General features: G+C 49.2%; 8 protein-coding genes across 8 annotated transcripts; 6 read left to right on the top strand and 2 right to left on the bottom strand.

Annotated features, from left to right (window-relative positions):
- Positions 1-1404: 1404 nt before the first annotated feature.
- On the top strand, positions 1405-4092 carry BGZ61DRAFT_539291 (glycoside hydrolase family 2 protein; the record flags this gene model as incomplete). Its single annotated transcript, XM_046254774.1, has 1 exon — positions 1405-4092. One exon carries the CDS (start codon positions 1405-1407, stop codon positions 4090-4092), a length of 2688 nt encoding a protein of 895 aa, XP_046096728.1.
- A 1746-nt stretch (positions 4093-5838) lies between these two features.
- BGZ61DRAFT_539290 (uncharacterized protein) lies at positions 5839-6612 on the top strand (the record flags this gene model as incomplete). Its single annotated transcript, XM_046254773.1, has 1 exon — positions 5839-6612. The coding sequence occupies one exon, from the start codon at positions 5839-5841 to the stop codon at positions 6610-6612; it is 774 nt and encodes a 257-aa protein (XP_046096727.1).
- Positions 6613-7806: 1194 nt separating this feature from the next.
- BGZ61DRAFT_593405 (uncharacterized protein) lies at positions 7807-9665 on the top strand (the record flags this gene model as incomplete). Its single annotated transcript, XM_046256792.1, has 5 exons — positions 7807-7957; positions 8015-8274; positions 8328-8429; positions 8554-8806; positions 8854-9665. 5 exons carry the CDS (start codon positions 7807-7809, stop codon positions 9663-9665), a joined length of 1578 nt encoding a protein of 525 aa, XP_046096726.1.
- A 792-nt stretch (positions 9666-10457) lies between these two features.
- BGZ61DRAFT_499280 (major facilitator superfamily domain-containing protein) lies at positions 10458-12878 on the bottom strand (the record flags this gene model as incomplete). The annotated part of the gene is made up of 5 exons (XM_046251384.1): positions 10458-10950; positions 11029-11868; positions 11935-11996; positions 12047-12116; positions 12829-12878. 5 exons carry the CDS (start codon positions 12876-12878, stop codon positions 10458-10460), a joined length of 1515 nt encoding a protein of 504 aa, XP_046096725.1.
- A 265-nt stretch (positions 12879-13143) lies between these two features.
- On the top strand, positions 13144-14315 carry BGZ61DRAFT_368078 (uncharacterized protein; the record flags this gene model as incomplete). The annotated part of the gene is made up of 2 exons (XM_046241858.1): positions 13144-13485; positions 13539-14315. 2 exons carry the CDS (start codon positions 13144-13146, stop codon positions 14313-14315), a joined length of 1119 nt encoding a protein of 372 aa, XP_046096724.1.
- A 698-nt stretch (positions 14316-15013) lies between these two features.
- Positions 15014-16713, top strand: BGZ61DRAFT_368080 (major facilitator superfamily domain-containing protein; the record flags this gene model as incomplete). The annotated part of the gene is made up of 4 exons (XM_046241859.1): positions 15014-15267; positions 15320-15703; positions 15763-16514; positions 16568-16713. 4 exons carry the CDS (start codon positions 15014-15016, stop codon positions 16711-16713), a joined length of 1536 nt encoding a protein of 511 aa, XP_046096723.1.
- A 1975-nt stretch (positions 16714-18688) lies between these two features.
- On the top strand, positions 18689-21122 carry BGZ61DRAFT_462808 (uncharacterized protein). The gene is made up of 3 exons (XM_046247346.1): positions 18689-20090; positions 20143-20523; positions 20577-21122. The coding sequence occupies exons 1-3, from the start codon at positions 18715-18717 to the stop codon at positions 20860-20862; spliced, it is 2043 nt and encodes a 680-aa protein (XP_046096722.1). The 5' UTR covers positions 18689-18714; the 3' UTR covers positions 20863-21122.
- Positions 21123-21242: 120 nt separating this feature from the next.
- On the bottom strand, positions 21243-24579 carry BGZ61DRAFT_402202 (uncharacterized protein). The gene is made up of 7 exons (XM_046243082.1): positions 24349-24579; positions 24088-24205; positions 23606-24040; positions 22960-23511; positions 22785-22896; positions 22365-22660; positions 21243-22224 (listed from the first exon to the last, which is right to left on the bottom strand). Exons 1-7 carry the CDS (start codon positions 24478-24480, stop codon positions 21311-21313), a joined length of 2559 nt encoding a protein of 852 aa, XP_046096721.1. The 5' UTR covers positions 24481-24579; the 3' UTR covers positions 21243-21310.
- Positions 24580-25798: the final 1219 nt, after the last annotated feature.

The raw sequence follows: 25798 nt of genomic DNA, 5'->3' as shown, positions 1-25798 counted from the left end.
AATACGAGGTATCACAAGTTGCTACGAGCGGTGAGTGGGTGAGAGAGAAAATGGAAAAGGGTATTCCGCTAAACCAAGGTACTTGAGTTCTAGCAGATCTTACAAGTAAAACTCAAGTCAATCTCATTTTTCTTCTTATAATACGGCTCGGCTTTAGGAATTACATAGTGAACATGACGCGGCTACCAGGATGGAGGATGGCGAAAGCAGAAAAACACCAACCAGGCCCAAAATGGACTGGCTGAGGGAAAGTGGCGAGCTAGACTAGGATTTTAAATAAGAATAGGGGTTGCATTGAATTGTTGACCAATGTGATCTTAGAAGTGATATACAAAAGAAATAGTCCCGCCTTCTCACGGCTGCCGCAGAATACAAAAGATCAATCGAGTCAATTATCCTTCGAAAGGACCTCCCTCAACCAGTACTCAGTTCGAGGTACAGTATAGCAACCCAACACAGTCACAAACTGAGAACCCACAACCGTCCCATGAGGAAACCGACGCCCGCATACTATTTATTTTCCGTAAAATCACCTTATTCTCATACACAGCAACACTGAAGCACGGCTGCGTGTGTGAACGGACCAAAAATACCCTCACAATCGACGAGGTACCCACCTAATCGTTAGAGAGTCCCTGGTCCTGGATACTGCCTCTGCTTCCTTGCTCCTCTCGTGATACTTAGACAATACACCTGGCTCACCTAGTTCAGTCACCTGACTGACAAGAGCCAATGGACCCTGCATGCGAGCTGATATTGTCATAGCTAGAGTCTTAGTTAGACTGGACAGATCAGGTGACGCTCGTCTGGAAGTAGGACGCGGATCATGGATCTCGATCGCATCACTGCTTTTTTGATCCCCTCAGCTGATCATCTCAATACCCCATTACCCCGCGACTATCCTATTACTACCCCGCCTTATCGTGCCGGGAACCATATATCTAAACACCAATTCAGGCTCTATGTTGCTAATTCCCCTCACAAGGTATTACCCACCATACACGCGTTCCAATAGTATCGTTGCCGATATTAGGCTAAAAGGCAACTCCACTAGGTTTGAAGGTCAGTATAGAAATCGGCAGTTTGCAGTGGGGTTCAATTACAGACTCGCCTGTTTTACCTTTATCCCGCGTGAAAGTTGTCCAATTAACCGATCTAAGAACCACGCAAAGCATCCTTTAATCCGTCAATCCAACTCTAATACTTGATCTGCATTTCTCGTATCCTGATCAAGTGTAACGTTGAAAAGTTTGAACTGGATTGGTGGGAATAATCTGACAATTGTTGCGGGGAACTCTCTACATCGTATTTAAATAGATCGAATGAGTAGAACAACGTTCCTGGATGCCCTCTACAGCTTGAGAACCTGATCGCAACCAATGCATGAGCCTGGTGCCATTCACAATGAAACTCAAACCCCTTCCAACGGCCTTGCAGTGCCTTCTACTCCTTGGCTTTGGCAACCTAGTGCAAGCATTGTCAGTCACAAACCTTGGTCAAGGAGGCCGGCAGCGCACTAAGATTAATTCGGGTTGGAAATTCTTGCGAACAGAGAAAAACGCCGACGGTATCATCTATGACCAACGCCCAGACTTGGTCAATGTCGAAAATCCAGTTGTCTTGAAGCCCTGGATTCTTCCGTCTGGGAACGACTTCATCAAAGACGCAGCTAATCGCCATGAAACGCCGAGTACCAGCCCGCCAATTGGAAATCTCAGCTTTGTTGAGGCATCTCTGGACGACAGCGAGTGGGAGTCGGTCCGGCTGCCTCATGACTGGGCTATTGCAGGGCCTTTTTACACCGATGCAGACCCTATCGTGGGGGGCGGAATGGGACGTCTACCTGTCCATGGAGTTGGATGGTATCGTCGAGAACTTCCAATTTCCAAAGCAGACCTGGACAACTCAATCTATCTTGACATAGATGGCTCCATGTCCTACACTATGGTCTGGGTCAACGGAGATTTAGTTGGAGGCTGGCCGTATGGGTATGCCTCATTTCGCCTAGACTTGACATCTCACCTGAAGGCCGGAATCAATCAGCTCGCGATTCGATTGGACAACCCTCCCGACTCCGCTCGGTGGTATCCCGGAGCAGGCTTGTACCGCAGCGTTTGGATCACCAAAGTTGCGAAGCTACATGTCGGCCAATGGGGGACCTTCATCACGTCAAGAGATGTTTCGACCACTTCTGGGACACTTGATCTCGTCGTTGATGTTGAGAATACGAGTGATTCGGACAGAAAGGTTGAGGTAGGGACGGACGTGTACGAAGTGGATTCGCAGACCGGCAAAGCTGTAAAGAAGAGAGTTGCCGCATTTCCAAAGACATCCATCCAAGTTGAAAAGGGAGGGAAAGTATCTACCAATTCGTCCACCGAGATAAAGAACCCACGCCTTTGGGGGCCTCTGCCGACACAAGAGCCGAATCTTTATGTTGCAGTCACAATAATCTATGTTGGAGGCCTGGTGGTTGACACTTACGAGACAGAATTTGGTGTCCGCGCAGTCACTTATGATCCCAATGAGGGATTGTTGGTCAATGGCGAACAAATCAAGATACAGGGCGTCAACGAACATCACGATCTAGGCGCAATCGGCTCCGCTTTCAACTTGCGTGCTGCAGAGCGCAAGTTGGAAATACTTCACGAACTCGGAGTGAATGCTATTCGCATGGCGCACAACCCTCCCGCTCGGGAGCTTCTGGAGTTAACCGACCGCATGGGCTTCCTGGTTATTGATGAGATCTTTGATTGCTGGGAGCTCGGAAAGACTGATGGAGATTTCCACCTTATTTTCTCTGATTGGCATGAGGCGGACCTCAGGAACTTTATGCGGAGGGATCGGAACCATCCATCGGTCATTGCTTGGAGCTTCGGAAACGAAGTGACTGAGCAGCACAATGGTGAAGAGGGCGCGGCGTTGGCTTATCGTCTCCACGACATGGTCAAGGAAGAGGACTCAACCAGACCGGCAACATCATCAATGAATTACGCCAAGCCAGACATGCCATTTGGTCACGCTATGGATATCCTCAGCATCAACTATCAGGGATCTGGCATTCGCGACACCCCAAACTATTCCAACCTCCAAGGCATCCGCACAAACCCTCTGTACCCTGATTTCCACAAAGCGTTTCCCGATAAAATGATTCTCGGCAGCGAGACGGCGTCAACTATTAGCACTCGAGGTACCTTCATGTTCCCTGTCACGGTCAACACCGGCGCGCCCGTCAACGAGACCTCTGGAGGGAACTCGACTACCTTGGAAGTCAGTGCATATGAGTTGTACACCGCCAACTTTGGCTCGCCCCCAGACAAAGTCTGGATGTACGATGACAAGAGCCCTTTTGTTGCTGGAGAATTTGTCTGGACGGGCTTCGACTACATCGGCGAGCCTACTCCATACTACGACGCTCGCAGCTCCTATTCAGGGATAATTGACTTGGCCGGGTTCAAAAAGGAACGCTACTATCTGTATCAGTCGCGTTGGCGACCGGATCTTCCCATGGCCCATATTATCCCGCACTGGGACTGGCCTGATCGTGTCGGAGAGACCACTCCTGTCCACGTATTCTCTGCTGCTGATGAAGCCGAGTTATTTGTGAATGGAAAGTCACAGGGTCGAATCAAGAAGGAAGAGTTCACTTACCGTTTCCGCTGGGATGAAGTGAAATACCAACCCGGGCAGGTGAAGGTGGTAGCATACAAGAACGGGAAGAAATGGGTAGAAAAGAGTATTCAAACGACCGGTGTACCAGCCAAGTTGCGAATGACTGCGGATCAAAAGACTCTTGAGTCTATCGGAGAAGACTTGGCCTATGTTACGGTGGAAGTCGCCGATGCAAAGGGCAACGTCGTACCTACGGCTGACCACTCAATCCAGTTCTCAGTTTCTGGACCGGCAGAGATCATTGCGACGGACAACGGAAATCCTGCTGATATGAACACGTTTGTCTCAACAGAAAGAAAGGCGTTTAGCGGCCTAGCTCTTGCGATTTTGAGGACTAAGGAGGGGGAAACTGGCCGTATAATAGTTACAGCTAAAGCAGAGGGGCTGAAATCTGCTAGTCTGCGGTTAAAGGTAAGGTGAGCTGGTAGTTTAGTCTTTAAATGCGTAAGGAACAATTTTTTTTCGTTGCGTAACTCATGTAGCGACGTGAAAGTTTTAATCTGGTAATTTCTGGATCATGTCGATGTTTGTTGAAATGTTCTCATTCGACCTACGTGACTCTTATTGTATCTGGCGTCCTGTTGGGAAAGGCCACTAGATCATGTGCGACAATTAGCAAAAGTTCGTTACATTGACATTGGTATTGAGGAGAAAAGCACCCATGACCCAAGTTTTGCATCAGTCATCCCTTGGCCATGGGAGGAAGTAGACTCTATGTGGTGTGGCCTATCTAGGATAAGCGCAAGCAGCTCCGACGACCTACAGAATGATGGCTTGATCAAGCAATAGGAAAGTAATAATTTTATCGCCGTCCACATTATCTAACGGCATCGATCTATGTTATAATAGCGTAATCCTATGCCTCTAGTTCTTTGACCTTCTTGTATCCAACCCCGCTTCTCAATAGCCACATTCTCATCCTGAACCATAGGATATGTAAGTCCTGCCTCGTATTAATAGACAAAGCCTCGAGTGGGAGCGCAGTGAAATTCTCAGAGAAGAGATGGAGCTCCGCGAGGAGTACGAAGAGCTACTACAAATGAACGAAATTGACATGGAGGAAACCTCAGATAACATTGACAGGCTACTAAAAAGAGACGTGATGAAACGGAACCTGCTTCCCTTGCTAGGGATTCTCGCGGGAACAGGGATGGCGATTGCGGGATCAGTAACTGGACTTATTCCTCTCGCGGGAGCAGGTATCGGCGTGGGTTTTACATCTGCTTCAAAGATTAACTTTTCTCGAAGGCCAACACCGGATTCATCTTTGGGTAGGAAAATATCCAAGTTTATGCGGGAGCCATTATGTTCAGGTGGCCAGGGGGCGGCTGGAGCATCGCTAGACTAGACTTAGAAGCCGTAATGTTTACTTCGCACAGTAATAGCCTTACGCAGTATCACGAAAGGTCTAATGTTTTCTATTTTTATTTCAAGTACCACTTTACTTTGCTTTTCCTTGTATCGCACAAGCTCTATCGCGGGTCGGTGGATATGAGAGATCTGTAGGAACGGCAGCACGACATAGTCTCAAAACAGCAAGAATTTCACTGTTCAGTTTCGTCTAAGAAATCATAGGGACACGTTTTAGTCAGGCTAAAGACCAGGGGTACGCGGTACAAGGCTAATTTTGTCATTGGGTGAGGTCGAGGTCAGATATTTCTTCTGCGGTTGTAGGAGACACATTTTATTAGTTGAACGAATTCTAGAGGCCGTCGCCCTGGAAAGAATGAGGCATATTGAAAGCTGAATAATGGCGGTAAACCACACTCGGACGATTTTTAGCTGTTGAAATGGTTTAAGATAATTGAATGCACCCAATACAGCGACAACTATGAGGTCAAATTTAGGAGCAAATTTCCTGGCAAGCTTCGATTAGTCTATTACTTATCTATGACCGGGCCGTTAGCCTACCCCGGACCGGCGGCTAGATCTATTCCGGGGACGGAGAGACGTCTAGAATGAAAACACAAACGAGATTTGTAATAAATAATTTGCTCTTAAGATATGGATTAAAGCTAATACCCCGCGCTATATCGTTTAGACTCGGGTATTCTGCCCATTCCGGTCCGGCGGGTGTGTTTATTCCGAGCTAGACACAACAGCATATAAATTGAAAGCACGAATGGCAGAAAAGCGATCAGAACTCATGAATAAATACACATAAACATGACTATCGGAGATTCAAGTCAGCAATCGGTCCAATTGGACACTCCGGTGAAGGAGTATGCTCCCATCGGAATCTCCAATACTGCATTCAGTAAATTCGCCGCTGCATGTGGCCCTCTCGCTATTCTTTTCTTTTTCCTCGGCCTTCCAGGCGCAGGTTGGCTACCTCCCATGTCTCCATCTCTCTCACCTGAGCAGGTAGTCAGACATTATGAGAAGCACGAGACGGGTATTAGGGGCGGGGCAGGTCTGATGACATTCGTGGGCTTCTTCTTCCCCATGTACACATCCGCCATCTCGGGTCAACTGTCCCGTATTCCTGGAGTCCCAAAGACGGTCTTACATGCACAGCTTCTCGGGGGATGTCTGGGAGGCTTATTACTCTTCCTTCCGGCATACTTTTTCGCAGCAACTGCGTATCGATTGGACCGACCCCCAGAGTTGACGCAAATGTTGAATGATCTGAGCTGGATTCTGTTTGCCATGCCATTCGCAAGCCTCCTTGTGCAAGACTTTTCATTCTCGTACGCGATTCTGCTCGACCGAAGACCGCGACCTCTATTTCCACGGTGGCTGTCGGTCGTCACCACTGGCCTCACTCTTACATTTTGGCCCGCACTTGGCGTACACTGTGTCAAGAGCGGCGCTGTGGCTTGGAACGGTGCTTTGGGGTTCTGGACGGCTGGAATTGGTGGAGGTCTTCAAGTCATTCTTGTTTCTATTTTCGTCTGGAGGGCAATTGATAGAACAGATCTGCCCGCAGATGGGGCATAAAATACGCGAGGAATTGGAAGGGGGTGGCTACAACGGAGCTATTCAGTCGGCATCAGCTAGCGAATACCTTTCAATTGGATTTACGGAAGATTTACCAGCCTTTACTAGCTACTGTTTATGGACCACAGTTAATTATTGATAAGTGCGTGGCGGCGGACCATTGGTGTCGGCTCACCTTTACCTCTCTATTCTTCGCAGTGTTATTGAGTGCTGGTGGATTAAAATTCAGACCACAAAGTTTCTTTGTGTCTTCAAAAACAATCAAGGATCGTTGCGCTTCCAGCTTAGAGGATACGCTAGTCTGTTTATGGATATCTTAATTCCTGACTCTCTTGGCACACTGTCTTACTCAGGGGAATATCATTACATAAAAGCAAACCTTCGACCATCGAGGTATTCAGGCGATCCGTGTGTCTGACCGCAGGGTGTCTGACCGCAGGTCAGATCAATCATTAGCCACGGTAGGTCTGAAGAAATCATGTATCCCAGTTTCTCAGCATTATTCTCTGTGTCATGGCACCATAAAAGAGTGACATTCTCGCCTGTGAGCTTGGCCACTACTTCGACGGCCTCCAGCTACCCTAGTGTCATCTCAGATTCTGGGCACCTCCATGTGGCAATGTAATCCGCATACGACGCCAGCATTACACCATGAACTTAAGCTTAGACTTAAGCTTCGGAATCTCCACGAACCGGTGCTGCCTTTTGACTCACCGATTTACGATCCCATGAATATGGACCGGTCTACATTCCAGATCAGCTGCCACTAGTTTCTTGGCAGTGCCAATAGCTCAGCCTTTTGGAATGCGCTCACCCTTCAGTGGGTTGAGGCCGTACTGGTTTGCGTTAGATCTCGTGGACGGCGCTCAGCCCTAAAGCGCATTCCAAGCTACGGTCGGCCCATTTCTCCTTAGCTGTCAGACGGGGCTGAACTATTGTTTGAAGCGAAACACCGACTTATGCTAGGTCAGGCTAAATGGTCCATTTGGTCCCCGGTGAGGCTCTCTGGAGCTTGGCACACCGTAGCTGTGTCGTAGACCAAGGCCTCGACCAACTGTGGCGTTCCTGTGTATGCAAGGGAAACCAGCTTCAGGTTGATTATTTAACTCGCCATTACCCCCTCTCGATACGGAAAGGCAAGGACGGTCTTCAACATTCTCACCATTCCATCTCTGGGTCGTCATAGAATTCACGATGCGGTCATTTGCGCTACTTCTCCCAGCTTGGCTGCTACTACCTGTGGTTTCTGCAGGTGTAGACTTGGTCGACACGTGCTATAATCTCGACGGCATATCTGACTGCTCGGGCACATATGAGCATCCCGTCGATGCAGTGGCGAGGGATTGTGAGTATTTCGTCAGCTGGTAATGTTTTCAAGAGTAACTTGCTCACCTTCAGCCAGGCAATAATAACGGGCAAGCTGAAACATGTGGAGTCACCATTATCACGGAAGAGAGATCCCTCTGCAGCGCAATGCTTCAGGGTCTGTCGGAGAATGACGAGGGTGCCAAGTTCCAGCAGAGCATGGATGGCATCTGCAACTGCCTTCCGGAGATGCAACGTCTCTTCACTGCTAACAGTTATGTGCCTATCATACAACGTGGAGACGTTTCACCAGCCACGTTTCCCTACATGGTGTACACAGTCCATGGAGTTGACAGAGTAAGGCGAATCTCTTTCATAACCGGCACTGAGCATCACGCTAATGTATCTAGTGTATCCAAGATAACGACTTTAACATCGGGAGTAACCGAAAACAGATCATACGAGACTACTTTAAGCCCCGAGATGGTTGGAAGTTCGTTCGAGCGGCAGATGTATGTTCAAATTTAGAGGAAGGACTTGGATGGCGTTAACATTGTGCAGGCCACGATGGATACGTACAAGAAATTCATCGCCGTCACCAACAGGTGCCACAACAGAGGATGCGACACCAAATAGGTCAAAGCCTTCTTCGAGAGTTACATTCGCCAGTCAGAGGATATAACGGATGGCGAACTTTACCGTATGCTGGACGACTGGATGAAGCTTTTTCAGTCCATCAACAAGAAGATCGCCGCTGTTAAGACAGCAGCCAAAAACGTGCAAACTCACCTGAAAACGACTTCCAGCAAGTTCTCTTCAACTACGAAGAGTATGTGCAAGAAGAATAAGACGTGCGATAAGAAAGGCGTAAAGTCGTTCATCACTCAGGGTAAGCCATCTCAACTCATTCCAGCCTCAGTTACTTACGCATTCCAGTGTCCAACTCTCTCAAGGCGGTCAAGGCGTTGAGCAACATTCCCGCGGCGGCGGATTCGGCAGCCAAGACCATCACACCGATACAGGCGGTAATTTATGACCTTCTCGAGAATCGCCTTCCGCAGCCCGATACTGAGCGAGCAATCAAACTGATTATGGAGGGAACCATTGATTCACTCCGCGAGCTCACTCTCGGTTTCTACATAGTCGAGTCCCTGCCCACAGCTGCCGACAAACTGAAGAAACAGATCGTCCCGATTGGCGCTCTTACCAAGCATGGAAGCCGAGGATCAGCTGCCCTCAAAAAGCTCGATGCAGTGCTTGCCAAGAATTGGAAGAACAACAAGGAGCTTGGCAAAGTCCGTGACGGATTTATCACCATCCAATCCACCATCAAGCAGAAGTTGCGAAACCCTTTGATCAAATTGAACAAGGAACTAAAGAGCCTTGACGAGGCGCTTAATAAATTCCAACTGCGGAAGAAAAGGCTTGAGTTGAGTGCTGGGGGCACAAGTTACAGAAGGTGGACCGAGAACTCATTCATCATGCCTGCAAGATCACGATTGATGAATTTTTCACCGTCGAAGGCTTTACGGACAAATATTCCTATCCAGCATTTCAGCCATGTGAGTATGGCCCTGATACTATCAACTTACCGAACCATCAAATTCCCTGGATACGCTGGCGATTCATTTGAAACCGTCATGGTCACTTTTTTGCTCTTCGGATGGATGATGGTGGTTTATTATGATGAACCAGGCTCTATCTCGCAGTCAATCCCCAAAGACAGGGGGCCTTCGGCGGTTTATTGAGGGAGCTTCAGTCTCAAGTGCTTACTACGTTGTTCGATGGATTCTTTGGCATTCTAGGCTGGCATTAGTCGGACCAATATTTTCTATCAAATTCATTAACCTTTTAATTGACTGTGAACATGTCTATAGTTCTTGACAAGCAGGCCTGCCATATGACCACATTTGCAGTGCAGGGATCGACAATCTTGAGTGTGAGGTTGATGCTTCCTTTAGCGGCGACAGACAAGATTGTGAACGTACTGTACTTGTACTAGTCAGGCACTTCTTCAAGGTAACTGCGTTAAATACAGTCACTGGCCTCCTTGAGGCCAGAAGTTTAGTTCCTGGTGGCTCTGGTAGTAGTCACGCGATATCACCTTTCATAATTATTCTCTTGTTTTATAATGTATACCTTTGGACGAGTCACAATGAATAAAATCCCCAGAATCAACCAAATGTATCGTAATTATCCCGGAAAGTTAGTATGTGAGGAAAACCGAAGCTAAGGTACTCTCTCAGTGAAGGGCCAATTTAACCACATTTGCACACTTGGGATTTTAACACTGCGGTTAGTACAGTGGGTGTAGCTAACGAGACACTTGGAGGTATTCACAAAGTCCGCACAAGGCCGCCCCTGCAAGCAGAAGAGAGTCTGTTTAGTTGGGACAGCCTTATCCAGTAATTGCGTGACGCGCTAATGAAGAATCATATTGGATGCAATGTTGCGGCTAACCCGACACATTTGTACTAGCGAGTCCCTTATCTAAACCCATATTTGAGAAACAGCTTTCATTCCGTCTATGGACCGTTTCATCAAGAACTTCGGTGGCCATACGGCTCGAATGGGAATGCAGCCGACACCCCAGCCATAGCGACGAAGAGCGCGGCGCAGACGTAAATAGGCGCCGCTGTCGCAGTATTGGCTTCAGTGGCAACAACTGCAGAAATGATACCCATAATGCGGTTGCACGCGACGGCAATGCTGTTTCCAGTGCCACGGTGAGCGCTCGGCAATACCTCAGGGGTGTAGGCATAGAGCGTTCCGTAATAAATGTTGATGCAGAATGCAATAAAACAGGTGAAGACGAGATCTTGCACCGATGTTTTGACTGCCGTATAAGAGAAAAAGAAGGCCATGGTGATAAGGGCCCCGATGACCATAGTATACTTGCGGCCAAGCTTGGTATTGCACATATAGCCGGCTACAATAGGTCCGGGGATGCCGCTGATGTTCGTTAGAGTATAGTTTCGCCATTTCTCGAACTCAGTGCGATGAAACACGGCGCCGTTCTGCTCCAGGTATGTTCTAGATTATTGTTAATGTCTTGGTTTGTATTGATAGAACCGATAGCATCGGGTCCAGCACAGAAATAGAGTCACTTACGGCAAGAACACGTAGAACAGAGGATAAGCCAAGCCGATCATGGTCCATGATAGAAAAAGGCACCCGGTTGAGATTGACATTTTCTTCGTTCCAAACAAACCTCGGACATGAACCAGGGTTTCGCCGATAGAGAAGCGGTTTTTGCTGTGCGCAGATGTAACAGTGCCGCAGGCTTCAAGCTGCTCTACCGTCAGGGAGCATTGTCGGTTGTATTTCGTAGCCAGGTACTGAAGTGTTTCGACCAGTTCAGCTTCCTTACCAATTCCGACAAGATATTTGGGAGTTTCGCGTAGTCTAATGATGGCGATTCTGAGGATAGACATGACGAAAATAAGGGCACCACCGGTGAACATGACGTATCGCCATCCGTAGTTATTCGCCTTAGTACAAGTGGCAACATCGGAACAGTTCCACTTGTCAGGGACCATAAAGCCCCAGGCAATAAAACCTGTGATAGCTTGTCCAAATCCCCACCAGCAAGCGAGAAGGGTCAGTAACCACTGCTTGTTACTTGGGAGATATTCGAGAAACACAGCTGTATCCATAATCAGGTTGCCACCAGCTCCAAAGCTGATGAATGCAACCCAAACTCCGAGGGACTCCCAGGAAGGCATTGACCCGGCGATAATACAGCTGATGGAGCAGATGAAGAGCGAGATATTGAAGGAGTATTTGCGGCCGATGATGTCAGCTCCGAAGCCCCAGAAAAGGGCGCCTGTGAGCATTCCGACATAGCTTGCAATGGTCAAGCCGTTGGCATATCCTTTCTGGCCAAATTCTAGAAACGCTTGGGCGGCGATGACGGACTGGAAAAGTGTTATCATTGAATCAACCGCATAGCTGTGGGTGAGGCAACAGTCAGCGGAAATTGACGAAAGGCGTTCTTGTCACAACGTGTGTTCGTACCCAAAGCCATTCAGGAAAAACAATTTGAGATGGTATGGTGTCCATCCGATTTCGTCAATGGCCTATAACCAGGGTCAGCTTGACCCATTTTGCTTGCTAATGAGTGACCTACGTCGTTGATGAGGTGCATCTTGAGATTCAACGCAGGGTCCAGATCATGCATGTCCAAAACATCATGGCCACTGGTAGTAGTGACATAAGTCTCAGCGACCGCAACATCCGAAGGGCAAGACGGTGGGTCTCCCATGCCCTCCAGATCAGAATTTTTCTCCTTGCTCTTCTCCGACATCTTGCGAAAGTCTCTATTTCCGAGAATCTTGAAGCTTGTTGATGGATGTGAATGGTGTGAATGAACACTTGGGATTTGGCGAATTGAATCTCAAGCCTCGGGAAACCCGGTCTTTTCAAGTCGTTACTGATGAACTTGGAAACAGCCGACTTGTACGGTTGCAAGGGTACGCTATCAATTACCTTGCTTTCCTGATTCAGGAAGAAGACTAACATGCGACAGTAAAGGCAACTTCCCTTCTCGGAAGCTCTGCATGTCGCAACCCCAGACTCACGTAGGATTATGAAAGGGTTAGATTTGCCAATTCGGGACAAGCGGAATACGTACGCCCGCCGTCGAAGATAGGCGACTTAAAAGCTCCTGGTAAACGCTGATCCCCAGGGTGGCCAATGATGAGGCTTGCAATACATGGCTTATCTGTATCTTAGCATCCAGAGTCCGGCTGGAGGACGTGGATTGCAGTATATCGACGCGGTCCGGGTCGATTTTCCCTAAGCAGGAACATTTGTTGCTTCCGAAGACTGCTTTGATTCGAGCTGGATACATGCAATCCGAGCTACGGCGCCTTTGCGAGTGGGGTACGATGATGATACCCTATCGTTGACCTTGATAACGTGGTCACCCCGCGTAGATTTCCCAGTCTGGGGTCGGCCATGAAACTATGTCTTGGGGTAAATAGTCTTGGGGTAAATAGTGTGTATCACGAGGTCTCGTGCGACCTATAGCAGCTGCATTGTCTCGCCTCGGATGCACCAAAGTCGAAGTCGTTGTCGCGACGGCTTCCGACTTCGCACTTGCAGATGGACCTGTGATGCAAGCACCGGCTCGATAAATATCGTATCGCCCTCTTGACGAGATAATAGAATCAACACTTCTTCAAGCTATCACCTTCATGCCTGTTGACCCCTTGTAACATCAAGATGACCGAACTTTCCACGTACTCCCAAGAGGCTGCTCTGCTTGACGCACCACCCACGACCTTCGAGCAAGCTGAGATGGAACTGCCGATCCCCCCCTTCGATCCTGCGATCCATCTCAATTACCAGCCTCCCACGGCCCGTCATACCTTCACTGAGCTTGGGCTCCCGGTGCCCAAAGGATGCCCCGACATGTGCTATACCGAACCCTTCCAGTTGTTTACCGAGGAGGGAGTGCGCATGATCCGCAGAGAGGTCTTCCGCCGCTCCTTTCTCGACAAGTACATGAAGACATATGGTGAAAAAGACTACACCATCATCCGGGGGTACGGCAACGTCAAAGGTGTAAGTACTTGCCAGGTATACCGAGACAGAGAGAACTTGCTGACGGTATATAGGACGGGAACTTCTTGAAGCAGGCATGGAACCACCCAGTGACCCAGGCCACCGTTAACAGTGCTTACGGGCACGCTCTCCGGCTCCAGACTGGCGAGATTGCATTGGGCTACATCAACGTTCAGCTCGGCGACGACAGCGTCAGCAGCCCCTACGACTTGCCAGAAGTCCCGTTACGCCCTAAGCCCCTGGCCGAACAACCGCAGGGGGAAGAAGACGAGATCCTCGACATGTGGCACAAGGATATGACCCCAGTTGTTCTTGTCTTGATGCTGAGCGATACCTCTACAATGCTGGGCGGTGAAACGGTCGTCAAGATGGGCAACGGAAAGATCATCAAGGCCCGGGGCGCCCACGTTGGCGGTGCTGTCATGATGACTGGCGGGTACCTCGAGCATTCTGCCGTGCGTGTGCGGAATTGCGGCGAGCGTCTCAGTCTGGTCAACAGCTACGACTTCCTCGACCCTGATGCCGATGACACTGCCACCACACTCCGTAGTTTTAACCCCAAGTGCGACAGCCTCGTTGCGGCCAGGAGCACCCTCATGGCCCAGAAACTCTGGAGGCTGAGGGAGCGTTGTGATCTTGCCATCAAGCGGATCAATGAGCGGGATGAGGAAGGCGCAGAGCCTCCCAGTCAGGTGGAGGTTGAGCGTTGGGTCAAGGAGCAGATTCACCTGCTCAAGCATACGGCTTGGGAGATGTACGAGCGCGTGCCGAATTACATCGGCCAGGAGCTGCCTATGGATGTCTTGCAGAAGTATTTAGTGGAATCTTAGCTGAGCGTAGTTTGAATGTAATGTTGCTACAGCGCTTGAATTTGATTTGGGGCTTTAGCTATGCCACCGCAATGAATAAATTTGTTACTGCCAAATTCCACCATGTGTGTTCACAGTTTCAACCACGGTCTATCAATGGAAACGTTAGAAGTCACTGTCTTTCATTGCTCGGTCCCAAATCAAGCTAAATTTGCCATTTTGAATGACCACCGACATTCATCCTAGCACCTTTGATCCTAGTCCGTCGGCGCATCGAGTCAAGTCAGTCTTGATATCTTGATCGTATCTTACCTAGCGAACATCGTGAGTCATGTTTCCCTGACAATGCCTGCATTATGCGTTGGCACACAAAAGACCTAGAGGCGGCATCTCCGAAGATCGGACAGCAGAGAGTTCAACGAGCCTGAATACATTACCCATTAACCAACAAGATACAACTACGCCTAATACGGCCAACATACGCGTTATCTAGGCTCGGCAGTGCAATCCCGAAGTATACAGGCGACATCTGTCTGATATCCAGTGTCTACTGGTGAGTCAGTCATCGTGAAGAATCTTCACATTGCGACTTTGGGAGATCTGTTTGGCAAGAGACCTGGAGCAAATATTCCTCATATAAGTGCTACAATGAACAGCCTCAACGTCTTCCCAGTGCCATCAATTAAGCCTGTCTACACTACCACCACGCTTCCGGCTCAATGACGTCTACCGGGGAAGTCAAAAGTGTTTCTGCGACCGAAACAATCCGCGGACTCGATCGGCTCGCACCGGAATCAAGCGACGATGACACTGTCACTGATATCGAGCTGGCACAACCACAAATAATCACTCCGGATGGTGCTCAAACAACAGAAGACGTCGATTGGGAAAACAAACCAGAAAACCCCCAAAACTGGTCGGCCTGGAAGAAGACCTTGCAAGTCGTGATGCTTTCGTCAACAGCCCTACAAGCGTATGTCAGCCCTACTTGTTTTCACTCACAGGGATTAACGTGAAAGGTACAGAAGTATCGGCACTTCGATAATGAGTTCTGCTCATTCCGACTTGATGCAAGAGTTCAGCGTCAGCAGCACTGCGGCCCTTCTTCCCCTCACATTGTATGTGCTTGGATTAGGCCTTGGCCCCGTCTTAGGCGGTCCTTTGTCTGAGACCATCGGCCGTTATCCCATCTATGCTGGAAGCATGCCCTTGGGTGCCGTATTCGCAGTCGGGGCTGGATTTTCACGTAGATTTGGAGTGCTCTGCTTCTGCCGCTTCATGTCGGGTCTCTGTTGGGGCCCGGTGCTAGCTGTCGCGTCTGGATCACTCACAGAGACCTTCAGGCCAAAAAGACGAGGGACAGTCTCTGCAGTCTTTATTTTGATGCCTTTTTTGGGGCCCGGATTAGGGTAAGTTACGCCTCCGGATGAACTGAGCTTGCTGTTGGTCTAATTATCTCTGTTGTTAGTCCTGTGATAGGGTCTATTCTTGTGAATCGACACGGTTGGCGTTCGACCCAGTGGGCACTCGCTCTCCTTTCCGTCTTCTGCATGGTCACGGTTGCGCTCACCGAGGAAACCTTCCGCCCTGCCATCACGCGTCGCATAGTCAAACAGAGAGGCGGCAGGATTGATCATTCGCCCCGCTGCAAAACTCGAGTCAAAGAGTTGGTATTTGTTTCCGTTGTTCGACCTCTCCGGATGTTGGTAGTGGAACCGATCGTTTTGTTCCTCTGTCTCTATGTTTCCGCTGAATTTGGAACACTCTTCAGCTTCTTTGCCGCAGTTCCCTATACCTTTGGAATGGTCTACCGCTTCGACATTGAGCAATCAGGTTTGGTGTTTGCCTCTATCATCATCGGATGTTGCCTGGGACTTTTCACTATCATCCTTTGCGATTTACTCATTTATCGCAAGCAAGCCGCCCGGTACGCACTAAACAAAACTCCCCCAGAGCATCGGCTCTATTCTGCCATGATTGGAAGCTTCGGCCCACCTGTGGCCCTGTTCTGGTTTGGGTGGACAGCTCGGGAGGAAATCTCCTGGAGCAGCCCTGCGGCTTCCGTTGTCCTCTTCTCCTGGGGCAACCTCTGCATATATGTGAGCGCGATCGTTTACATCTCAGAGACATATCCTGGATCTCTGGTGGCGAGTGCAATCAGCGCGAACACGCTAGCTAGGTATGGATTTGCAGCAGCCTTCCCATTATTCGCACTTCCCAGTAAGCTCCGGTCCTTCTAATCGTTTCTATATCGTGAAAAACTGATTCAGAAGTGTACAAAACGTTGGGTATCGACTGGGCAAGTAGTCTTCTCGGATTTATTGCATTGGCTCTATTACCAGTCCCGTGGGTACTATTCAAATACGGCCCGCAGATTAGGGCCAGGAGTCAGTATGAGACTGTACAATATGGTAAATGAATGTGGATGGCTCGTAGATCTCACAAAGTCGAGGCGCTGGTGGGCTTGCCACAGTGGTACTCCGTACCGTTTGTTTCCCTCTTTATCATGTTCGGGACGTCAACATACCGTAGAAACTCAGTGATGTCGAACAAGTAGCGCCCCTCATAAAAACATAGGGCGACGAATGAGACCAGCTGCTTTTGGACGCTTTTGTGAGAGTTCAGTATCTACGGTAGCTTCCGTCTTGTCATACGTAGGTATAGGGTAAGTTGGTGAAGGTGGCAACAAGTGGCTTGTCTTTTGGGTTAGTCCATTGTCTTAAGACTCGGGTCTAGATTTCTCGTGACTACTTCAGCCGCAAATTCAGCCCTTCCCCTCTCGCATATTGAACAGCTCGGGTTCATTTTATTCTTTTCACCACACATATTAGCATCGTGATGCGCGCAATTGTTATCTATCCTGTGTAGGCTCATTGAGCAAACGACCCACACTGCTCTCCCATCGCCTTACGCTACCTTGCGACCGCCAGCATGAGAAAATTCCTTAGGAAGCTGAAGGACGGAGGGAGTGGAAAAGAACCGCCTAATGTCCCGGATCCCAGGCTCTCCAGACAGAGTTCTAAACATGTGGTTGATCCGTATTCCTACAATCCTAATCCACTACATCCACCAAATCCGGCCCCTCCGAATCCGTACTTACCATACCCACCACCACCACCAGGCCCGTCGAATCTAGATGCTGGAGCACCAATCACTGGCTTCTCTGGGTTTGAGTCTTTCATGTCAAGTTTCGCGCCGGATCCCCAGCAACATGGAGTCGTTGAGATCGCGGCTAACCCGGTCGATGAGGTGGAATGTCTCGCGATAAAAGGTGAGAGATTCCTCATGTTTGTGTAGTGGTTATTGACGTCCTTATCTTTGGCACAACCAGGGTTCCCTGCCCATGAGAGCATTTCAGTTACAATCCACAAGGTCAAACAGCTCGATAGGCAGTATAGGCGGTTTACTGTCGTCATCTCCGGACCTTGGTATATGACCTTGGCACAGGTTAACCAAGTCCTGGAGGAGAATGGTGAGTTCTACGTCTCAATGTAACTTAAAACCATCAGACGTCACTGACTCAAGTGCATTGTAAGACTTCCAACCGCTGGTCTTCGCAAGGAATGCGCAGAGTGATCCATTTTGGAACGGGAAACACGGCCTTCGCTCTGGCTATCACGTCCCAGTTGTTGACGGGCCGTCTTCTTACGACCCAACCCGGGGCCTTCTCATCAACAGACATGAAAGCTTTGGAGCATTTGTCACCAACTTGAGACGACTCCACCTTAGTTGCTCTGGGGGTATGTTGAAAGCCGAGTCATTTCCAGCATCCATCGAAATCGACTTCAACCGCACTCTTCGACTTCCTGAGGGAATAGACATTCACCACCATCCCAGCGGCCTCGGCATCATTCCAGTCTACAACACCACAGCAATCCAAAAAAAGCTGATGGAAAGTCGGAACCAAAGTCTCGTTGACATGGCTAAAAAGGGAGGAATATTCTTTCCCCTGTATCAACGCGAGGCAATGTTCATCACGTTCAACGCAGTAAACGACATTTTTGCCCTCCGCCTGTTCGTAGGCGGTGTGAATGCCCTATCTGGCATGTTGTGGAATTCGCGGCGCCCGCAAAACAAGCAGGACTACATCTTGGTCCCTCCTCAGGTTCGAATCGACGGGGTCTCGGTTGGAGACGACGTCGTGAAGCAGTTTATTGCCATGCCTCTTGGCTCTGGGTACTCCGTGGAGAAGCAAGTGACTGGAAAAGAAACAACCGGCGGACTGCAAATCGAGATTACACCAGGAGACTTGTGGCAGATGTTCAGCATGGGAGATGAAGGATCACAGCTGCACCCGGAGAGCACCCCAGCACATGCCAACGCCGACGTCTTTGATCTTCGCTTTGCCGCACCGGGGTGGAAGTCTGCCGGGCTGCCAGTGGACTTGCCAGACAATCGCGACGAGGCCAAGTATCTCCACATGAGGCACCTCTATCTCCAGCAACTGGGGGATACTAGCAACGGCTACGCCCTCTTTGGCCAGCAGCCCGATCACCTCCCCGGCTTCGTCCCGTGGCGCCCCGGAGCGAATGTGAACATGGTTGCGCTGTACCAACTGGAATTGACCATCACTTGGCTGGATTCTGGTTGTATCAGTGAGGAAAAGGTACAATGGTCGCCGTGGTGGGATCTCATGGATTGCTGGGAGGAGCGCAAGAACGCTGGCTTCGAAATCCTAGGCCAAGAACTGTCTGCTTGCGATATCTTTCTTGGCAGTATCGACGATGGCAGGCTGCTTGTTGATGGCCGCCGGCATTCCATACAACAGCAGGGAGTACAAGACGGGGACATGCTTTGCGTGCGGCCACGGAAGAGTGACATATACAGTCCTTATCGTCCGTACTCGACCCAAGGAGCATCGCCAATGCTACCGCAAATGCACCCAATACACACGCAACAAATTCAGACTCAACAAATGCAGACTCAACAGTCACCACACCAAGGCCGTATACAGGAGCTGGATACATCCTCGCCACAAAGCCCGCAGTACCAACAGGCTCAACAGGCTTCTGCTGCAGCACCGGCATATACAATGCCGCCGCCTTCACCTCCTCGATATTATGGACAAAGCTCCACGTCACCAGCTGCGCCGGGTATACCAATGCGACTGTCTGCCCGTCCAACATCGCAGTATGGCGGACCGGTGTCACCAGACTCTGCACCACCAGCTCAATCTCCAGTGTATCCAGGCCGGTCGTCAGATGCTAGTCCACCCGAGCCTTCGACTGCATGGCAGCAATCAGCACCACAGTCCAGTTATAGCTCTGCTCCTACGCAAGACTATGGAGACTCAAGGTACTCTTCTACGCCTATCCCAGCGCAATCCTCTCGGCCTACCGCCTTGCAGTCTCCTCAATCCAGCGCTCCTCGGCCCTATGCTCCTCAGTCACAAGCTTCTGAGTCCTATGCTCCTAGACCCTACGATCCTCTGGCCTATGCTTCTATTTCCCACCGATACTCTGCATCTCCAGGCTCCACTAGCCAAGCCTCCCCAGGTCCAGGTGCTCTCGCTTCTGGAAGGTCAGATTACTCGCCATCCCCTTACCAGTCGGTAGCGGATTCAGCGATGCCATCGTACCAATCGGTGGCAGATTCAGCGATGCCATCTTACCAGTCGATTAATTCTCCGGAAAGTCCATCCGATCAATATAGCCTGTCTCATGGTGTCAGCACTGCTCCATCATCGCCTCCACCAACATCACCTTATTCACAACAACCTGTATATGCCCAGCAGCCAGGTTCAGTCGCAAGACCACCCAGTTACATTCCCTCACCGCGCCAAGATGAACCCAAAGAGTAAGATTGCCCTGGCCTGCCTTCACTACGGACTAACTGACATTGTTATTAGAGATGTAGGATGGGCTATGGGTATTGCCGCCGGCGCACGTATTCGCCAGCACATTTTTGCAGATCGGTTCCCAACAATTCGATGGTCCAACTCCCGCTCAACCCTGCTGAGTATCCAGATTCTCAACTCTGTTGCATTCGAGGTTTTGACAGGAATGCTTACGCCGCCCACTCCAATCACCCCGGACATGTACAAAAGCCACGGGTTCCCCTTTTATGCGGCTTGGGGAGAGGGTGCCAAGACGGACGGTGCTGACAATCTATTCAACCTCAAGAGTGTTGGCGATATTGATGCTTCGAGCCCTATTCGCTTTGGAAGCAATGTCACCCAGGGCATGAAGATTGCATGCACGAGTTGTGGAAAGAATTTATGTGACTCTATGTGAGTATCGCCTGCGCCAGGTCTTAATCCCGCCATTTACTAATTCCTCATAGCCTGAGACCTTGCAATCACAGCTTTTGCTCAACATGCATCAATTCGTACATGACATTCGGAGGCGTCATTGTATGTAAACTGTGTAGGGCCCGGGCTACTAAACTTCTCGGCTTTTCCGCGCCCATGGCCCTGCCTGGACAGGACATTGTTGACTTGTCTCAAAGCACTGTGCTTACTGTTGCGCCTTTCAGGGGCTCATCTGGATTTCAGCCGGTACAAGATGATAAGTCAAGGACAGGTATAAACCAAGAGTATCAGACTCATAACTTCTATGAGTTGGGGTAATAGCTCTTGCGCAAGAGTTTAGGGGTCAATCTAGTAGGATTCCCAGGAATCGCTGTTGTAATATTGGAATCATACATGAGAGAATGTGTATACGTTAATAGCTCTCTGTAGGGGAATATACAGTGTTTCCTGTTTGAGTATACTGTTGACCTTTGAATGGACTGGGTATATGGTCTGTATTGTTGATACTATTGTTGGTGTTTTTTTTACTGCTGAGCTTCTAGTCCCCCCTCTGGGTATGTGTGTACTAGGGCACCCTAACCTCTTGATACAGTGTTTCAGGTTATGTGAAGGGATAATATTCAATGGCAAACGAATTCAATTAAAATAGTAGTCGCCAACCATAGCCTTATGTCTTGACACTATACTGAAGTAATCGTATCCTTAGAATTATTTACCGGGTATATCCCAACTTACTACCACATCCATAAGTAATCTTCCTCTTTTACTACGAACTAACTCGTGCCATTCGAACGTGTATCCTCTCGTGTCTCGTTCGATCGCTTCTCCGCGTAAATTCTCTCCCGCAAGTCCCACATGCAAACGGCCGTCGACCAAAATGTGCGCCGTCCAAATGTGCAGTTAGATTCGCCTGTCTCGTGTAGCTTCTCTGGCAGAGGCGGCATTCATATTTCGCCGCCGCAGTAGCTCTACTACCAAGCACCACAAACTCGCTTGGCTGGTCAGACGTTTCGGGGTGATATGTGCGCTCGTGCTTGTCGCGATCCTTGTTGGTAGGGAAGCCAAATGGAACTAGGGAGCAGTTGGGGGTTGTGCAGGGAAATGGCCTGTCGTGACGATTCAAGTGCTTTTCGAGATCTTCCTTGCTGGCGACACCTTCGTAGAAGCAAGGGCAAGTTATTCCAGTGCACTTGTAGAAATTGCTTCCATAGAATTTCCGGAGAGACTTGGCCAGTTCATCATCGTCGTCTAACCCCTCGGCAAGTCCCTCAAGCGTCTCCCGACTCTTCTTCAGAGCTTCTCCAAGTTCGTTGATGCTGATCTTGTTTCGTTCCTTGAAGGGTTGCTTGTGATGCTTTACCGCATGCGTCCATATTTTCAGTAGATGGGCATGAAACGCCCGGTGCTGAAATGGCTCGCAGTGTTTTGTCGCTTCAATGGCAGCCTCTCTTGCGTTGTTTTCCTGGCCTGCATTGACAAGTTCCCAACTCTTCTCATAGGCGCAACAGAAAACACGAAGAACATTGGATACTTTCAATCCAATCTCTTGCCCATCATCCTGGCCTTGGAAGAGGTTGGAGGACTTTCCTATCATGGCGTTCAGATGTGAATCCCATTTGGACATGGCGTAGTCCTGAAAGGCATAGTATCCCTTCCTTGCATACCTCTCTCTATCTTCGGCTTTCAAGTCTGGTTTAAAGCAAGTATGTGATAGGTATCCCAAACAGAGGAGGGTCAAATCACACTCAAGGGTGCTAGCATCCAGCTTCTCTTCCTGCATGATGAACCTAAAGAGTGGTAGTTAGCGATCATAATCATACTCCATATTTTGAGTTGCACGAACTCTTTGGCTGTCTGATGGACGAAATCAATGCTGTTTCCTCCTATCACGTGTACTAATGAGCCGCACATGACTCGAATGTCTTTACGTAGCGTAGTCATATGATCTTGCGGTCGAACATAACCTTGCTCGTCGATGCTGATTGAGAGAGCAGCCTGAAGTTCATGCCACTGGAGCGGACGTTTAGCATGCGCTAGCCAACCGAAAATCTTCTTGGACTCCTTCCAGGTATTTTCATGGTGGGTACTGCGAAGCCGCTCGATGATCCTAGAATACCTGTAAACATATTAGTTCCGGATCATGGCATAGTAAAGACTGAAGTAAGAAAAATCGAGGAGATCGAGTGCGGCGATTCAGATTGAAGGGTGCTGAAGATCAGCTTGTGGGAGTGACTACTCACGCTTGTCCTAGTGTCTTAGGAAAGTTACTCTCTTGCAACTCCATCAGGACATATCTGGCGTTGGGCTGCTCCAGGAGGTTCTCGATAACTAAAAATGCATACAAGAACATGCCTCATGATTATATTAGCGCTCAGGTCATCGATGATAGAAGGGCGAGTCAAGGAAATCCATTACCATCCGAGTTACGACAAATCAATGATTCGATGAGTTTCAAATTATGACTGCCGAGTGAGAACTCCTCCTCCAACTTCTCAGCTTGCTTAGCCACGTAAGACTCAATGTCCTTGAGAGTGCTACTGGGATTCAGAGCAAATTCCCCTATCCTGTCGTTTGACTCCATACGCTTTCGAATAAGCGGTAATTCGGTACTCAAAATCAGAATTCGAATTTTTCCTGGGTGGTGCTCGTTGCTCTTCTCCACAATAGAGTCAAACAGCTGCACGACGCTTCCTTTGTGGACATCGCTGATTTCATCCAAGCCGTCGATAACAATGAACTGGGACATGTCAACTTCGCAAAACAATTCCAGGAGCGTCTTGGCGGTGGATTCGTCGTTCAGGATCTCTTGGCCCCTCATTCTCTTGTCATGGAGTGTTGGAAGGAGATCTTCGTTTTGGCTGACGAGCTGTCTGAGGAGACTCTTCATGATGGCTAGAAATCGAGGCTCTCCCAGACCTTCGTCCTTTTCGCGACAGTAGAAATAACTTATCGTGGACTCTGTCCGCTCTTTTTGGAGATGATCGATGATGAGGGAGGCCAGTATCGTTTTACCTGCATGAAATGAGTTGGTGTCCTGTCGCGAGAAAGATATCACACATACCTGCACCCTTTTTCCCATGGATCCACAGAAGAGAATGATCTGGAATGTCTGCTTCAATCCAGTCTTGGACTTTGTCCTCCCGCAGTATCCATTTCCCGGTGTCGGGGTATTCCGACCTGATTTTTAGAAACTCATTCTGATACTGGATTTCTGGCTCCTCCATGCCTGGACTATGCAGCCAGTGGATTACGTCCAGGCATTGTTTGTGCTTCCGAGCAACCTCAGCTTCTTCGGCCTGTCGCCGAGCGTAGTTGCGGTCCCACTGGTATTGCAGGATGTGGTCGTTAAGCACTTGATGTGTACCTTGGACGCTCTGGTGTTGTTGATTGTCCAAAGAGCGCTTCAAAAAGCTCCCATGGCTATCGAAAGCACGCAGGAGGGTCTGGAAAGGGCCGTCATAATCTTTCCAACTTGCGGCAAAGGTCTTTCTCCAGCCTAGGATTGAATTGTTAATAATGCACTGTGAGGATATAGGTCGTCACTGGGAAGCATGGTAGACTTGCTGCGGATCTGAAAGAGCTTAATAATGCTTGCATTGAACTGCAACAGATCAGAGTACATCCAGGCAAGACATATCCGCGTCTCTGGCTGTTGTCGTAGCTGAGACCTGTACACCGCAATCAGAGGCAAGTGTTGGCCAAAGTTGGAGTATGATTCCAAGATGCAATCCAAGGCTTTCGTGTCTTCTTTCGCGGCCTGGCGAAGTGTCAGAGAAGTGACTGATGGATTTTTGGTAGACATACGTTTAGAATGTAACATGTTGGACCCCATATGTAGCCCGACAAGTCGGGGATCCCAAGTTCCAGCGCCTTGGAGACATCTTCAAACTGTTGAAAGGCGTCCATGAACAACTTGAACCTGGTAAAATTCATCATGGCCTTGGCCTTTTCCTGATCACGTTGGATGGTGATGACCTGGGTTTGGACATGCTGCAGCGTGGTTGCTTTGAACCGAGTAATTTGCCGGTCTTTTAGCTGGGCGTTGAACTTGGCTAAGGCGTCGGTGAAGATGGCTTCAGGAGAATCCATGATGTGCCGTTAGTGTAAAACATTCGAAGCTGATTGAAATGTCTAATTATGCGTGGAAATAAATGACAAAGGGCCGCTAGGAAAAGCAGTGCAGGGGATTACAGAGTACCTGAAATTTCTCTGCCGTTTGATTAGTACGTGCTGCGCCTCAATACTTTTGCACATCTCCCATTACTGCATGTCTAGCGGGTGGAAAAAGAGCTGATGTTTCAATCAACATATCAGGCACCCAATCACAGCCCAGAGAGTTCAATTGCGAACAATTGCCTTGTGTCGTCCGCAAGCCTCACTCGGAGCTTGGCGTATGCGTTAATTACACACCGCCACCTGAGACGGGCTTGGAGTCGTTACACAGCATACTGCAACTATATCATTGGACAATTTGGGCACAGAAATCAGTCTACGCATGAGGCAGCCAGCGAGGCAACCAACACACCGGCTGTTATGCGGGCTGAGGGTGGTATTTCGCCTTGTTTTTCCCCAGGAGGCCTCAAATCAAAGTGCAGATGAGAGTGGAGAAGAGAGGCAGACCGCCGTATTCTAGGCAGCACTGATAACGCATTGTTGAATGAGGAGGTGGCATTCAGAGCCGCAAGGCAGTTTGCAAGGTTCGCTCACGACGCGTTCCCGCAGGATGAATCTGTTTCAACCACGTATATCGTGTCTGCCAACACTTCCAGGACGCGCTTGCTCAGCTACATTGGCCTAGAATCTGATGCAGTCCGACAAATCACGATAATGAAAACGCCTCATCTGCTCACACCATGTCTCTCTCCACGTTACTGAATCCAGAAGATGGCTCCGCGAACCCCGTCGACCATGGCGACTACCAGTTCCTGGATCAGGTTCATAGGTAATGCTGCCAGAGCTGTGTGATCGCATTATCGGGAATCATGTCCATTGACAGCTTCTATTTAGTTCTCCACTGGAGTTTGAAGACCAAATACCCCCCGATTGGTTGGGAGAGTTAATGCCAGAAATTAATATCGGTAACCTCTCAGTTGACGGCTATCCTGATACACGCGGAGTTCTCGAGAGCGCTGTGAATGAGATCCAACATGGGGTCCAGGATTGGGCCCTCAGAATTGCAGAAAATGCAATTGAGCCAGAAGGTCTGTCAGGTAGCTGGGACGATCAACAAATTCCTGCATCCTACGAGAACTCG

Source organism: Ilyonectria robusta, assembly GCF_021365365.1.
Source record: "Ilyonectria robusta strain PMI_751 chromosome Unknown BGZ61scaffold_33, whole genome shotgun sequence".
NCBI classification, from domain to species: domain Eukaryota; kingdom Fungi; phylum Ascomycota; class Sordariomycetes; order Hypocreales; family Nectriaceae; genus Ilyonectria; species Ilyonectria robusta.
This window is presented reverse-complemented; position numbering and strand designations above follow the sequence as displayed.

Bases quoted from the DNA above. Each gene is read 5' to 3' on its own strand.
- BGZ61DRAFT_402202 (XM_046243082.1), bottom strand. From the start codon at position 24,480: ATGATGAATTTTACCAGGTTCAAGTTGTTCATGGACGCCTTTCAACAG. The intron at 24,041-24,087 runs GTGACGACCTAT...ATTCAATCCTAG, and splicing joins CAAGTCTACCATGCTTCCCA to GCTGGAGAAAGACCTTTGCC. The intron at 22,661-22,784 runs GTGAGTAGTCAC...ATATGTTTACAG, and splicing joins CCTAAGACACTAGGACAAGC to GTATTCTAGGATCATCGAGC.
- BGZ61DRAFT_462808 (XM_046247346.1), top strand. From the start codon at position 18,715: ATGAGGCACCTCTATCTCCAGCAACTGGGGGATACTAGCAACGGCTAC. The intron at 20,091-20,142 runs GTAAGATTGCCC...CATTGTTATTAG, and splicing joins CGCCAAGATGAACCCAAAGA to AGATGTAGGATGGGCTATGG. The intron at 20,524-20,576 runs GTGAGTATCGCC...AATTCCTCATAG, and splicing joins AAGAATTTATGTGACTCTAT to CCTGAGACCTTGCAATCACA.